The sequence below is a fragment of the Tasmannia lanceolata genome, unplaced genomic scaffold (assembly GCF_043159265.1).
Source record: "Tasmannia lanceolata isolate RefF3 unplaced genomic scaffold, GAP_Taslan_0.1 ptg000003l, whole genome shotgun sequence".
NCBI classification, from domain to species: domain Eukaryota; kingdom Viridiplantae; phylum Streptophyta; class Magnoliopsida; order Canellales; family Winteraceae; genus Tasmannia; species Tasmannia lanceolata.
Window position 1 is genome coordinate 11,936,822 of NW_027518680.1, and position 16,454 is coordinate 11,953,275.

General features: G+C 39.4%; 1 protein-coding gene across 1 annotated transcript; it reads right to left on the bottom strand.

Moving 5' to 3' along the window:
- Positions 1–7,259: 7,259 nt before the first annotated feature.
- LOC143851253 (uncharacterized) lies at positions 7,260–16,384 on the bottom strand. Its single transcript, XM_077360609.1, has 4 exons — positions 16,225–16,384; positions 16,009–16,115; positions 7,596–7,674; positions 7,260–7,489 (listed from the first exon to the last, which is right to left on the bottom strand). The coding sequence occupies exons 1-4, from the start codon at positions 16,225–16,227 to the stop codon at positions 7,442–7,444; spliced, it is 237 nt and encodes a 78-aa protein (XP_077216724.1). The 5' UTR covers positions 16,228–16,384; the 3' UTR covers positions 7,260–7,441.
- Between the last annotated feature and the right edge of the window lie 70 nt (positions 16,385–16,454).

Consider the following 16,454-nt stretch of genomic DNA (forward strand, 5'->3'; position numbering starts at 1 on the left):
ATGCAACTCTGGTCGGGTTCAACCCGAACCCAACGGGTTGAACTCGAACGAAATTCAGGTCGGGTCGGGTTGTGTTCGGGTTTGGGTTGAGTTTTCCCAACCCGGGTTGGGTTCGGGTTAGGGGTCTGGGCAATCCGACCCAAGTTAAACCTGACATTTTTTATGAAATTCTTATTTTATAAGCTTAAAAACTCAGGTCGGTTTCGGGTTGCAAAACAGGTTGAACCTCATCGGGTTGGAAATCAGGTCGGGTCGGGTTTGGGTTAGAAAAATGGGTTCCTTGGTCAGGTCGGGTTGGCCTCAGCCCAACTCAACTTCTCTCAACCCGACCCGAGTTGCACCCCTTCCCACTGCACGTAACAACTTTATCTAAATATAACACCTTTATCTAGTAGTAGGTGAGTCAATTAAACGAGATATTGCACGTAGCAAAGCATAACGGCCGTATTTAGTAATTTTGGTTTAATTTAGCACTCATAAAGTTGTTTTAAATGTATGGATAAGCAACGATGCCCCCCGGCGTGGCATGGAAAATCTTTTGCAAAGATTACACGGAGCATGTGCAAAGTAAATGGTGATAACAAGCTTGGGATTATTTGAGGTTGAGCCTCTAACTCAATTAGTAAAGAGTAAAGACTACGTTCTTTGGTCTGGGCTTTGATCCCAGCTTACCTATCAAAAAAAAAGATTGCCAAATATAAGTAAAAAGGGTGAGAAATGACAAGGTAAAATGTATTTTTCAAAGCCTGGCTAGGAGTAGGGGTGGCAAAATTGGCCGAACCGAATCGGAACCGAGCCTAAACCGAACCGAATTCGGTTCGGTTAAACCAAACCGATTCAAATTTCGGTTTGGGGATCAAACCGAACCGAAACCGGATATTTCCAATTATTATGAGTAAGGGGTGGCAAAATTGGTGGAACCGAACCGAAACCGAACCGAAAATTCAGTTTTGGTTTGGTAAAACCAAACCGATTCAAATTTCGGTTCAGTTCGGTTTGGGGGTCGAACCGAACCGAAACCGAACCATTGCCACCCGTAGCTAGGAGGGATTTGCTAGGTAATTTTGCCGAAACCCATTTGTCCGCTCACTTTTGCAGGAGAGAACAGACACCTAATATGAATAAGTCAATAAGACAAAATCTGTTAAAAAGTGAGTGATCTCTAATGCAAAAATTAGTCACAAAATGACTTTCCGCGAAATTGCCTAGGGACTCCCAATTTTTTAATGATAAGGGGCAAAATAGTAAAATGAGATCGCTTTTCTCGAGATACTGACAAAAAGTCTCTACTAAAGACCAGGGTGCGTGTTCTTGCCTCAATTACTGAACAAATCCCTCCCTTCCACGTCATCCATCCTACGTGGCAGAACCGTTCCAATGCCGTTTTGCACGCCTGTCAAAAATATGTCCTACGTGGCAGAACCGCCTTGCCACGCTGGCACTCCTCCCTCTATATATTTCCCGTTTTTCACCTTTTCCCCTCATGCACTCTCAACTCTTTTTTTTTGAAGTCTTTTATAGGAGACTATGGAGGAAGCTCGGAAGCGGCCGGGAAATGACTCCGGCACCGGAGAACCGGCCAAGAAGGCAAAGATTCCGGCCATATTGGAAGAGTTAGAAATCAACGTTGGAGATTTTCCAATAGATGATATGATGGTGAAAACGGTTATGAAGAAGCTAGAAGACGAGATTAACGGTGGGGATCATTTTCCACCAACAGCTTTTAACGGTAATGATGAGACATGTGGGTCCTATTTATCGGGGTCTAGTTCGAGCGTGATGGCTAATGTTGATATTGGTAGTGTTGGGGTTGATATTTCATGTATGGTGGGACCCATTGGCGGTATGCCGGTGACCACGACTGCTACTACTGTGACTACTACGGTTAGTACTAATACTAGTGAACAGGACTTGCCAGTATTTTTGAATGATTTACCGGAATTTTTGGAGGAGGATTTTTTCTGGCCTTTGGATGATGTTCCTGGTGGTGAGGTGGCTGATCATGAGACGGATGATGAAGAGTGGATGGCTCGTGTTCTTAGTGGGCCCAACTTTGGATTTGAGTAGTGATGAAGAAGATGGATTGAAGGGTTTTAGGCTTTTAGTCTTATGGGTTTTTTTTTTTTTTTTTTGGTTAGGTTTTGGGTTTTGAGGAGGTGGTGGTGAGGGATATATACAGCTCATATACCCATGGCTCTGTGTAGAGAAGGGTTTTTTAAATCTTACTGTTTTTTACAGAAAGGGGAAAGGGTGTGATGGTTTTTGTCTGTGTTTTTTCTTCAGAGGTCTGTATAGTTTCTCTGCAAGTTGAACATTGATGTTTTACATCTTCTTGTTTTAGTGTATTTCTCTCTTTTTCTCTTGGGTGCTGATATTGGCACTACCATTATTTTTTTTATAATTGCACAAACCCAACTTCTATTTTATTGTTTCAACAGCTGTCTAAGGTTATTAGAAAGAAAAGACAAGCTGAGTTCGTGCAGTTATCAAAATATGGTGGTGCTGGTATCAATGGCTTTTTTTTCTTCTGTGTTTTTATTTATTTTCAGGTGAATGATATTTCCACCACCTTTCGTTTTTCTTTTCCTGAAGTAAAGAAAAGACCAACAACAGCAGAAGGTGAAAAATGCAGCCATTTTTCAAGAAAAGAAAAGGAGTAGTCGTTTAAAGTTAAACATGGAGGATAGGGGTGGAAATATCATTTTCTCAATTGGGTTTTTGGAGATTGCAAAACGGGGAAAATGCGCTTTTAATTCGATTTTTCCATTTTTATAATTTTTGAATGGAAATGGAAAAAGGGCAGCTGGTGGATTAAAGTGAAAGGACAGGGACGTTTATGTAATTTTATGTGAGGTGGAAGAAAAGTCCCTGTCTAGTGTCTACGTACGCGTTTTTTGCATGGTACGGAAAAGCTTCTGCTTTTTATCTCTTGCTTTTTTGGGGTTGTTTCCAGCAAAGTTAATTCCGTCAACTTTTCTTTTGTTATTATTATCTGACAAAAATGCCCTCCAACATATTTCAGAGAAGATGAAATTTCGCCGAAATCCTCTAGGGCCCGTTTGTATACCTCCCATTTGTATTTGTATTTGGATTTGGAATTGAGTTTTGAATACAAATTGAATAGATCCGGCAGCTCATGTAGAGGGAGACACAGAGGGAAGGAGGTACTTCCTAGTGGAGGGGAGAGGTTGAGGAGCAAAGAGGGTGAAGGAAACTGCTACATATGTGGATTTCCAATTTCTTATTTTCACCGCATATTTAGAAATCCGATTTTTTTCACTGTCAGCTGCTGGATTAGAAATCCAAGAATTTGATCCGATCCAAATTACAATGCAAAAAGAGCTGCAAATGTGAGAAATCCAAATCCAAATCTTCTCGGCATCCAAACGGCCCTTAACGTTTTGGGTATTGGGTATTGTACATTTTGGTTTCAGGGATGACCAAATTTGGATCGAAATTTAAAACCATGGTGGCCGCACAAGGATTATTCGTCTAACTTTTCATGATGGAACCCTGAGGAAGCCCTAATGGATCAAAGAGACTAGGATCGTTCGATCAAGGCATAGATGTGCTTGTAGTCGATGCAGATCAACGGATTTGATCAGTTTTAACATTTTAGCATGTAGGACGAGCCGACGAGGGTGTCATGACTAATTTTGAGGGTTTCCATATCAGATCCTTAATTATCCCTTAGTATTGGGGAAATGATATATTCGCCTCCTAACACTTCACCGGCACATATATCCATCCCCTTCTAGCGTAAAAGATTAGTCATCAATACACTAGATGGGTGGGCCCCGGGACAAAAAGGGAGTGAACATATCACTTCCATACTATTATTATTATTATTATTACAGCAAGAGAAGGCACATGGAACAAGTTTATACTTAGTGTTGGTGGGTCAAAAGAGGTACAAGTTAAAAGGATTTTTGTCCAAACAATTGCAGTCAATGAAAGTGACAAGGATTCTATATGGGGGTGGGCGTTACCAAACCCATATGGACCTATAGAAAATATTTAAATATTTAATTACCATCAATGTATGTGCACTCTATGCCTTTATTATGCTTCTTATTTAGGACTAAGTCAAAAAATAATAATTTATAGGGCACTTATATTTCTACCCATGAATTTAACACTTCCAACTACTCTACTTTTTTCTTACTTCATATGCTTTTACTCCTAGAAATTGGTATTGATCCCTAAATAGGTTGTTTGGGCACAACAACGTAAATCGGTTGTGCCCTAAAAATCATTTCCATAGGATGATCCTAACCCTCCGTAGAAGATTCTATAAATGATTTTTGGAAATCTCCATTTTCATACCAGTTCAGATCGGAAGGTTATGATCATCCTATGGAAATGATTTTTGGAAATCTCCATTTTCATACCAGTTCAGATCGGAGGGTTATGATCATCCTATGGAAATGATTTTTGGAAATCTTCATTTTCATACCGGTTCAGATCGGAGGGTTATGATCATCCTATGGAAATGATTTTTGGGGTACAACCTATTTACGATGAACGGTTTGGATCGTAAAAAAAAGTGGGCCGTACCTACTTTTTTAGACTTCACGTGTTTTCACGGCCACCCATCGTATAAATTCTCTGAGTATTGTAATCGTTTTTCACACTATCAGGTTGTCTTATTTCAATATTAAGCCTTTGGGTGTCATACCTAATTTGAAAGGTAATTATACCTCTCCCTTTGTTTTCGCCTATGATGCCCTATAAACTATCTTGACAAACCAAAATGCACCATACACGTTGGACACGTGATCTCTACACATGCACCACATGTTTTACAAAGTTTGGAATTGGGGAATAATTCGGTGAGAAAATGTTTTTAAAGCTCGGAAAAATGTTTTGAAAGAGCTACAAACACGTGTTTTTATTATTTATTTGAGAAATGAAAGAATGAAGGGCGCCCCTATTTCTGCAAAGTGTGCGCCGAAAAAAAGTAGATGGCGCCTAAAAAACGTGGAAACCGTGTTGAATTTGTAGAAATCAACCAATAAAGGCGCCCTTGAAGCTGATTTTTGCAAGGGTGCCCTTCATTCTATCATTCCTCTTATTTAGAACACCGATGTCTGTTGTGCAAATACTTTTTTGGGGATTTGGTAGGGAATTTTGCCAAAAGACATTCTTCGGATGACTGTTGCAAAGAGAGAATAGCCACACAAGCTCACTTTTATGCAGATTTTGTCTTATTCATTTAATTCATCTGAGGTGGCTCTTCTCTCCTGCAACAATCAACCGCGAAATGCCTTTCTGCGAAATTCCATAACGAATGGTTTAGTTCATGTGGTTGCTAGATTAGGATGTGAGTTGAGTTTTCACAACAACTAGTTTGTTAATAGTTTTGAATTTCTCATGAGCTTCACAAATAATTCTCAAAACTTGTGTAAAAACTGGTTACCAATGCACCTTAACGATAACAAAACCCTACAAATGATATGCAAAATTGGACATTATTCATTAGAATTTGCATTTAATTTAGGGAAATGATTTCAGCGCTCCAATGTTTTTGATAAACATGCGCTCGGCATGTTTGTCTTGTAGTATTTAAGGGCTTTAAGAGCTTTCTGACAACCGTAATATTCCTCCGACAGCCCTTTGAAAACTACATGACAAAAGTTGGAGCGCATGTTTATCAAAACATTGGAGGAGTGCAGATATCATTTCCCTTAATTTAATAGTGTCTTTTAGGAAGGAGCGTAAAAGTGACTTTCTTGGAAGCATTTTTTCAGTTACTAGATAAAGTTGAGCGAACCATGTATGGGGTCTAAAGTGGATGCTAAATTCATTGCTCATTTTTGAGTTTTCAAATAATCTGTCTGCAAGTAACCCAATTGGATGGTTAGGATCATCCGATCAACCCCATATTTAGGCCCTGAGTCATCCAGGGGAGAGTTAGTATGCTGTCTTTTGTTGGAATTTTTCTTCAATGATGTAAGAAATGCAGAGAGACTTGAGAGGATTGTGTGTGAGTTTGTGAAAAGAGAGAGTCTGATTAAAATAATTAAAGGGGTAGGAACAACAGAAGACATATAAGGATAAGAGAAGTAGGTGGGTTATTTTGGGTTTGTTGGTGAAGATGGAGAAATGATTTTGGTTGGAAAAAATTTGGGCCCTTTCCTAAGGACAATCTCTGTTTTTAATCTCTTTCTTTTTGGCTTTTGCAAGCAAACAATTGAGTTATCAGGTCATGTTGCGAGTACCATAGTTGGTTCATGCCTAAAGCATCTCCATTAAGGAGGCTAATCCTTTGATTAGTGGCCTGCAAATTGGTGATTAAGCGTTGATCTCAATGGATCCTACTGAGGATCCGAAACCCAGATGGGTTTCATGCTGCTTTCTACAAGGCAATTTGAGAGTTTGTGGGACCTTCACTATTGCATTTGATTAGGGTTATGATCGACTCTGAACGAGATCTTGAAAGATCTAGCTACAAAAAGAATAGAAAAAGCTCGGACTCACCAAAATTATTAATATGGTTCCAGGGCATCAAATTCAGTAATGGAGGTTTCTGTTGCCTATAGTTGGATATAGAAAAGGCTTATGATGTATTGCAGACTTACTTAGCTCTACATTTAGCAAACGCTCTCTCAGTTAACAAGGATATAACCAGCAACAAGAACTTAACTATGACAAGATAGTCAATCGAGTAAACAAGAGTAGCACACTCCATCCAGTTGTAGCCTTGGTCAACCCATTTGAGTTGTTTCGATGCACTTCATCAGGTATGATCTTATGGTGTGTTGATACTATCATTGAAAATTTTAGGAGAGAGAGAGAGAGAGCCCAACCAGTTCATTATGGTTGACACTTAATTAATCTTCACACCACCGTGCACTGAAGAAATTGTGATGAATCGATCCAACAATAAAAATTTTCCAAATTGTGAATCTCTAAGGACATGTTTGACAACTTCAAAAGAATCTTCCTAAAATTCTTTTCACTGGAAAACTAATTTTCCAAGGTATGGTAAACTACTCATTTAGGTTAGATAAAAGATTTTACATAGAAAAAAAAACAACCCATGTTCTAGCTTTGATTTTATTTTATTTTTTCCTGGGAAACTTTTTCATTGAACTTTTTAAAGGGAATAAAAGTTTTGCATACACAAAAAATTCAGCATGGCCAAAAATTGAAAATGCATGCAATTATTTCATTGTTGTATACCATTAGATAGCCACAAAATTGTATCAAGGAAAGATGAAAAGAGGGAGCAAGGAGAATTTAATTGCAAAGAGGTGGAACCAAACCAACTTACCTTGCTACTTCCATAACTTAATATGTATGAATTTCTTAAATGAAGCAAAGAGGCTCCCACATCTCTAGAAACAGGCACAAGGTTAACCAATAATGTCAAAAATTATCTCATTTTCATGGAAAACTACTGGCTGAGGTTCTTTGGAAGAATGAGTCTTCACTGGAATCAAACATAAACACCTGTGGCCAGGAGCAAGAATAAAGATCCAAAACCCTGCAATAGAAAAGACCAATTTTCAGCTTTAGCAACAGATTGGATTAATCTTCAGGGCCTGCCAAATTAAGCTAAAGATAACAGAAATAATAAATTCTAAGAATACCAAGAAAACAGATGCCACTGCCCCAGTTGTAAGCTCCTTGGGTAAGCTGCGGTTTCGCCTGGATGAAGTAGCTTCGTAGCTGCAAAAGACCACATCAGATGTCTACTTTCAGAAACCATAACCTAAGGTAGCGAGGTTAAAAGAAAATCATACAGGCGACAAATTTAGTTTAATTACTGTATATAACTTGTGTGATGTTTACCATGCTCTCTATGTTGAGCATGTAAAAGAATTCTAACAAATGCATCCATTTTAATCTGTGCATTATGAAAAAAACCATGACATAGGACAACCTTGACGAAGGAAAGGTTGATAATAGCCTTTCTAGGTGAATTAGATGGAATCCAAGTGGGAAAGTCCAAGAAATAGCAATTTGAAAATTTTGTCACTGCCAATATCAATATTAAGCTAGTGTCTCACTGATTTAAATATGAATTGACTGTTGGATCAGACCAAAATTAGATATATGGTACTAGATGAAAATCTAAGGTGACTACTAAATTTTAAATCCAATCCAAGCGTTGGATGACCTCAAATCTGATGAAATTGCAGATCTGCATGTTTCATCTGACACTGTGGAAAGCAATGACTCAGAATTTCAGAAAAATCCAATTTCTAACTTTACGGGGTTAAGCTCAATTCCAGATTTCGTGAGCAATCAAGAGCCAGTCTTGGGTTTGTAATAGAATTGATTCCAGATTTAGGGTTCATCCAACACACACGAGAATAACAATGAGAAGATGAAGGAGAAGAAGATAAAAGTAGAGGACAGAAAACAGTTAGTTGGAGTCTGACCAACATACCCAAAAGTCTCACACCTCTGGTCCCTTGTGGTCTCTCTCACACCCTAGAGGAGAGAAGACCTTGCCATAATCTTTGCTCAAGCAACTCAATTTCATCCCTTCATCAATAATGATCAAAAGCCCTTAGGCATAACAATTTATAGAGGTCGAAACCCCCACAGAAATTTGACGTCGAATAGAAACTATAGTTTCCAAATCCAAACACAAGTTGCTAAAAAAGCTTGTTCCTTATCCCAAAACTTTCTATTTTAATTGATTGAATTAATTAGGATCAGTTCCTTTTTCCAATTGTCTGTATTAGATAGGCATTAGGCAACAAGCTTTTTAGCAAGTAGTGCTTGGAGACTCGTAACTTACAACCCAGCTGAAGGCCCTCTAATACTAATTAGGAAACTAACTTCAATAAACTACTATCTAAAATATCTCAACCAAATTAGTAGTAACTACTAACCCAACTCTAAAGCAATTAATCTAGCAACTAAACTCTAGAATCCCATGTGTAATCCTTAGCAGACCCCACACCTATTCTTGAAAACTCAGAAGAGGAGAAAAGGAGAATACCACGACGTGTGACAGTTTGACCATGGTCAGCTGTAAAATTTATAGAATTGCCACTTGGTGCAATTTTTGAGAATCAGGAAATGGTGGAATGTGCCCAATGGACCCACTTGATCCTAGAGCTTTCGAAAGCTCAAATAGATGATTTACTTGATTGAATGTGGTGGACGATTTTTTATTTTTTATTTTAATGGTAATGTGGTGGAGGATGGTCCACATGAAAACTAGAAAGAGGGGAGAGGAATGGTTACCAAATTATACATCACCCATAATGTCAACCACTACTCAATCTTGTGTTATGAGCAACTGGTTTCATCTTTAAAAAAAAGCCTTTGCTGTATCCAATCATGGGAATTTTCTTATATGAATCTGCATACTTAGGTTAGAAACTGAGACACATGCCAGGTCAGACGCATCAACCCCAAATGAACCAACACGCTAACAACTTCATCCAGTTATGATTGTATTGAAATGATAGTTTACTACATGAATATTATTTCATAGTAGCATAATACTTTAAAGCATATCCAGCAAAATGAGTAACACATTAAAACCGTACAAGCAATAAATATTTCATAAGAGAAACCAAAACAAAAGTAGATTAAGGACTTCGCCTAAATTAAGGTCCCCAAACGACTCCGTGGAAACCCATGTCATCCTGAACCATTTGAGAGCCATGCCCATAATCCGAGTAAGAGAACAATGCATGAAGATGGAACTAACTGATTCCTCCACATTCTTTGGTAAAACACACCCAGTTTCCAAATGAAAGAGCTCTTAAGGTTGTCAATAGTGCTGATCTTACCATGCACCACATCCAACAAAATTCTTGAATCCTAGGAGTTCAATGAGAAACTGCATTGAGCTTTCGCGACCCTTACTCTACGATCCTCAACTACTTGAGAAAACATAAACCCTCCAAAAAACTAAGGATGAGAAGAGTGACAGACTAAATCCTTAAATTTTTTTATGGAACACCATCCCCAGACCACTCTCTCATAACAATCAAAGATTAGCCTTTTTGCCTCTAGCTAGCTTAAAAAGATCCGTGAGAGCATGGCACGAGGAATGGTTGGTTAGATCCACCCAAAACCTTATCCCCTTCCTCCTTCCCACCCTCAACCAAACCTTTCACAAGAATTCACCCCTAAGTCCTAACTTAACAGTCTGACCCACATATTCCCAACCCTTGACCTCTAAACCTAGCCGCCCGCCGCCCCCCCCCCCCCCCCCCCCCCAACAACAACAAAAAAAATCTGCACCAACAAATCTCCAAATCCATATCCGTAGGAGTGATTTATTCCAAAGGACAAGACTCCCCAATCCCAATTCCCCTCCTTTTCTCAATTGCCTACCTCACCAAGTGCTTTATCTTCCTCCCCTACCCCTAAAGGAAACTCCTTTGCAACTTCTTCGATGTCTTCACAATCTCTTTTTGTGGCCCCAATCAATGTCCATCTATCTCCAAATGAAAACTATCCCTTATTCCACCCAACCAACTTCCTCTCCATTCGGTAGCAAGGCTCACAGAGCCTTGGTAAGAATTTCCATACCAAGCAGTAGGCCCAAATACGAGATTGCCACAACTATACTTTACATCCAAACACCCCAGCCAAGTTCAAAAGCCTGCTATGATGAGCCATGCTAAAACCTATCATGAAGCTCTTGCTCACATTCACTCGCAAATCAGATCCCCAAATCACCCAAGAAGGTATTTCAAGTTATGCACCATCTCTTTTGCTACACAACAAAAATATCAAGGTAGCATCCGCAAACATAGCCGAGTAATGAATACATATCCTTCTCCCCTCCAAATCAACACACCTTCAATCATTCCACTTTCCTTTGCCCTGCTCAGCAATCTACTTAGCACCTGCCCACCTTGCGTCAACCCTCTCAAACTCCGAAAAACCCCACATTTGACTTCAATTAATTGAATTTTTTTTTCTTGAAATGATAAATATTTTATTAAAAAAAAAGGCTAGGGTCGAGGTGGCCCCAACCCAACAAAACTAATACTAGCAACTTCACAGAATGTGAGGAGTTTGAAACAATCATATTGCCATGCTCTGCTAACTCATCAGCCAAGGTATTTTCTACGCGGGGGATATCAGTTGCGAATGTGAGAAATCAAATTTGCAAGTCTCCATGGAGCCGAGGATGTAATGGCGACCAATGAATTGACATTAGTCGAGTCACTCTCAGACCAAATGCTATTCCCTTGGACATCATTGAGAAGCTGCAGGAAATAACCTTCAAGGAGAGCTTTTATCTCGGCTTCCTTCAAATCAACAATGCCAACAAGGCCTGAGAAAGCATTGATCACCTCTCGTCGTTTCCAATCATGCCCCCAATCCTATCAGACCAGGGTTGCATTTAGAACAGTGTCATTCCAACCAAGGTTGCTTAAATCATCAATATTTCTAACATAAACAAAGAGGATGATCACCGCCAGAGTTTCATTTAGTCCCGATGTTAGAGTTTGATGATATTTCAAGAAAGGAGAGTCCGACGTTATCTGAAAATTTCCAGAAAATAGAAGTTGAGAGAGAATGAAGTTTTGTAGGTATCATCGTACCGCGTACCAAGCTACCATCGTACCCTGCACTCGTTTCCATACTGCGTTCCGGAATGAACCACATTCCAGGAAGCATTTATCTACATGTTCCTTTCGCTCCGTCCCCTTCCATCCTTCCGGAGGAACGAACGTAGCTTTTCTTGCTTGGGTAAGGTGGGCTTACCAAACCAGAAAGCAACTCCACTCAAGAATAATAAAGTCTAAGAAGGGCATTTAGGGTGAGGGCCTATTAGCCCTTATTTAGTATGGAGACTCTATCAGGATCTTAGGAATCTACATATCTCCAATAAGTTCTATGAATCTAAAGATCTCAAAATTGAAGTCCCCTATTAGCCATTATCACGCCCCTATTAGCCCTTATTAGGTTGGTACTCTCTTCTCTCTTAAGCTTGGTTGCTCACCCTATTCACTCTTAAAGGCTTAGACACTTCACTCGCCAGGTTCCTGTTCATGTTAATGTAAATCCATAAGTAGCCTATTTTTTGGTATCCTACCTTCAGAGAAACCTACGCTATCTTCTCTCTCTTCACTTGAGCGAGTCACAGGGGACCACCCTAGCAAGGCAGAAATCAGCTGTCTCCTTGTCTCTGATAACCTGCCACCGGTCATATAGAGTTCTCCGCCCACCACCGCATGTGGGAGCAGGGAAGGAAGAACAGCCGTTTGACTTTGGAGATGAGGTGGCAGCTTTGGCTAGGTAACATAATGGAAATGTATAGGACTGCAAATCTTGGAATGATGGTTAGAACCCGTCTGTGGCCCTGGAGCCCAACTTGCATCACTAAACAAGCAAGTACACTCTTTGTTGCACTCGGCTTAGCAACGTACTGAAATGGTACTAAATGTAGAAAGCCTCAACTCACTCTGAAAGAAGAAAATCAGGTTTAAAGTCATAGAGTATAATACTCGATTTGAACTCGGAACAGGTCCCCGGAACCGGCAATCAACAAATTCATGAACGCAAGTCTTGTGTCTTGTCCAGGACCATCTATAGTTCTGGTACCATATTAATCTTCGAACAATACACTTATACAAATCATATGGATGAAGAAGAAGAAGAGGAGAGAGGGGGGTGGGGGGGGGGGGGGGGGGGGGGGGGGGCACAAAAGAATAGATGAAAGGAGAGTCTCATTGAGGTTAAAGTCCAACCCCAAAACCTCTAGTCTTTACATATTAGAGCTCAAGTAATTACGACTTATGGCATTGAGGCAATCTATGATGGGCTTTATCTTAATAACATGAAATAAGCACGAACTGATGTGATTTGGCCATGACTACATGTTACTTTAGAGACTTTATATTGGTTTTGCAGTTATTTCTGGCATCTAGGACCTTTCATTTTAGAATATTATTAATTTAGGGCCTAGACGTGGGGGGTTGTGCACATCATCTAGGACTCACCACCTCACACACTACTTCAAATGCCTTATTCCCGAGTTGGAATTTTTTGCCCTTGAGTTACAAGTTTCCCCTTTGTTTTTAAGTGAGGTAAGTAATTGTGTAATCACTTAAGTAATCTAAGTTTAAAAGAATCTCATTGGTTACAGAGGGGGAGGGGGCACTAATATTCACTTAAGTTTTATTATAAGAGACTCAAGGAGGAGAAAAATGATTTTGGATGTGCAACCCCCCCCACTGGGAAATCGTACCTGACCCGCAATCTCTCCTCTCCTTCGATCCCCTCCCCTCTTGCTACCTTTTTTATCCCTCTTCTCCGTTGGACCTCTTCTTTCTCCCTATCTATCCTCTTTTCTTCCCTTTTGTTCCCTTTTCTTTTTTTCCCCGCTTATCTCTACGTTTTCCCCTCTAAATTAGTCCCTTGACTGATTTGTTGCCATGGCTGCTACGATATCATATCTTCTCATTTTTCTACCCCTTCCTCCCATCTCTCGTCTCATCCTTATCTTTCATTTGCCGTCTTTTCTTCATATCTTGCTATCCATGCACTCCTAGGGCTGTATGGTAGTGTTTTAGGGGCCGCTAATCATAACAGTCCACTCTCCCTTCATTTTCCTAGTCCCTCTGTCACTACCTCGTCCTAGTGCTGCACCTTGCTGTCCGGGACAGCCTTGTGTTGTTTTCCTTCCCGATTCAGCCAAATTACTGCATATTTTATTCTTTCTTGGCCTCTTTGTTACCTGGAGTTGCACATTTCCGTATCTAAATCATATTTTTTGCTCTTGACACACCACGCCATTGATCGCCGCTACTTTGGGACTGATCGGAGCTTCCGGACTTCTCCTCATCATCTTAAACCTCCTACACGTGTGGTTTTCCTTCCCGATTCAGCCAAATTACTGCATGCTTTATTATTTCTACGCTTCTTTGTTACCCGGAGTTGCACATTTCCGTATCTACATCATATTATTTGCTCTTGACACACCACGCCATTGATCGCCGCTACTTTGGGACTGATCGAAGCTTCCAGACTTCTCCTCATCATCTTAGACCTACACGTGTGATTCAGACCAAGATGCTGACTTTTTACTGGGTGAGATCCCTATTGTTATTTTAGCCTTTGGACACATTTTATTTGATTTTTTATTGAATTCAGATCTATATTCATTGCAGCCTCATATATAGATGGTCTTTATTTGATACATATGAAATAGCTGATGGTATCAATTTAGCAACGCTTTCTCCCCAGGATCTATTGCAAGAAAGGGATAATGTGAAATTCCGTGTTGTCAATTATATCCTTTATAGAAATGGCAAACCAATTCGAGGAATTTATTACACAAGTATGAGAATAGCTATTGTCAATGCATGCTTGAGAACGGTTTAGACTCACTGTTGAATCATCTTGTCAATTAACTCAACGTAAGCATCCTAGGCTACTTTGATGATTTCTACATTTTCTAATCTGAATTTGGGTATGATTTGGATTTTGGACTACTTTAATTACAAGGTTAACCCATTGAGCTCCTAATGTACAACGAAATCAGAAGTGAACCCCTGGATTTGCACCATGAACTTAATAAAGGAACTACACTGAAACAATTGTATAAATCTAACTGTTTTTTTGAATGGTCAAGTTAAATCTTAACTTAAACTATATAAAATCTTAATAATTATAATTATATTTTTTGAACGATTACTATTAACAATCATATTAGTTGAATACCTATCAAAAAATTATATTGGTTTAATTAGTTTCTTTAAGAATGACAATGACTGCCCCATAGTTATTATTAAATCTGAACATATTTTTTTCCGTTTCTATTTATTTGACCATTTGTTATTGTGGTTTTTTGAACCACTACCGTATTAAACCCGATTTTTCTCATCTCGCTTTTCTTTTTTGCCATGTCATGTTTTGCTAACTATGGTCAGCCCTAACCATAAGTGCGACAACAGCCTAATTAATAAGGTTGACTTAGCTATCCGCTCGAGGTTTAAGTCACTAATTGAACATAATTTGTTCAGGGATAAACATAGCATAGTCAAAACCATTATGGAATTAAATAAAAGCACAATTACTGAAATTTAAACAAAAATGCAGAGGGGTATGATGGGTCACAATGTATGCAAGAATAAAAGGATCTAGTAGATACTATGAACAGAGAAAAAAGGGGGCAAAGGGCTGAGAGAGGGAAGCAAAATATATTATTTGAGGTGCATCTTTTACCCTTATCCCAGTATCCCCATCTGATACTCGGAAATCTCAAGCTTTTGAAGGATCCGAGCACTACCGGAGCAATATATGAATTACGATAGCTTAGTCTTAACCTATAAGAAGTTTGCCATGAGGTGTGGGGTTCAAGATTGGTGGTTGAGAGATCAAAAAGTCTTAACCTATAAGAAGACACTTTTATCTGATACTCAAAAGCCCCGAGTTTGCACTGACTTTAGGATATTAAACGCACAACGCTTGTGCAACTGTGGGTTCAAGCTTATGCTAAAAAATCAAGCAGGGGAGGTTTGAAAGTGTGAGAGAGGGAAGAGGAGAGAGTTCCGTGCGGGATTGCACATTAGGACTACTAAGGTTAGGATCCCATATGCTCCCAGAAAAAAACTCACAGTGCAAAGTACTCAGACAACAAGCTGGTGGCTTGTAATGTAATCTGGTCCTTTACTAGGATCTGTGCTATGTGTGAGGAACATGGTGATCCCTCTATGAGATTGTTTGCATGCCAATCGCGTCTTCTAAAAATTGCACAATTATACACATAATTCAACACAAAAGGAACAAAAAACCCAACAGAATTCAAGAAAGAATGAATGATCGCACACATAATCCTCACAGAAAATGCATAATTTTCTTCTTCTTTCCAACAACAAAAAAGGGGGGATGGGTATGTGGGTGCTTAATTTTACACATAATTCCAACAAAAGAGGAACCCAAAAAAAAAAAACCCAACAGTATTCAATAAAACAATCAATGATCGAACACATAATCCGCACTAAAAAGCATAATTTTCTTCTATTTTCTTCAACAAGTTAAAAAACAGAGGGGTATTTTTTGGGTGCTTACATGAAGAAAAGAGCGGTAACGCTAAGGCCCAATGCTATCAAAAGAAAGGCCAAGGCCGGATACCATGCATCTGGAACGGGACTGCTGATAGGTTTTGATGCCGGAGCCTGAGATTCAGAGAAATTGCAGAATAAAAACCCTAAAAACCCTAGATCTGTCTATGACAATAGAAAAGAATAGAAGAGATGGAATAAGGGTTTAGTGCTCGAATCTTACCATTTCTATATCTGTGATGGTGATTCGCGAGACAAGACGAAGACCGCTCTCGAGGGTTTTCTCACTCTCTTGAGTTTTGATTGAAGCATAAATAAGTAGGCTTTGAAGGTGGGAGGGAACTCGGACAGAGCTCAGTCCAACAGACCGAGTTGACAATGTAACTCAGAACAGTTCATCTTATAAGGAAGGTGGGGGATCAAGTAGGGCCCACTTCAATTTTATTGATTGGT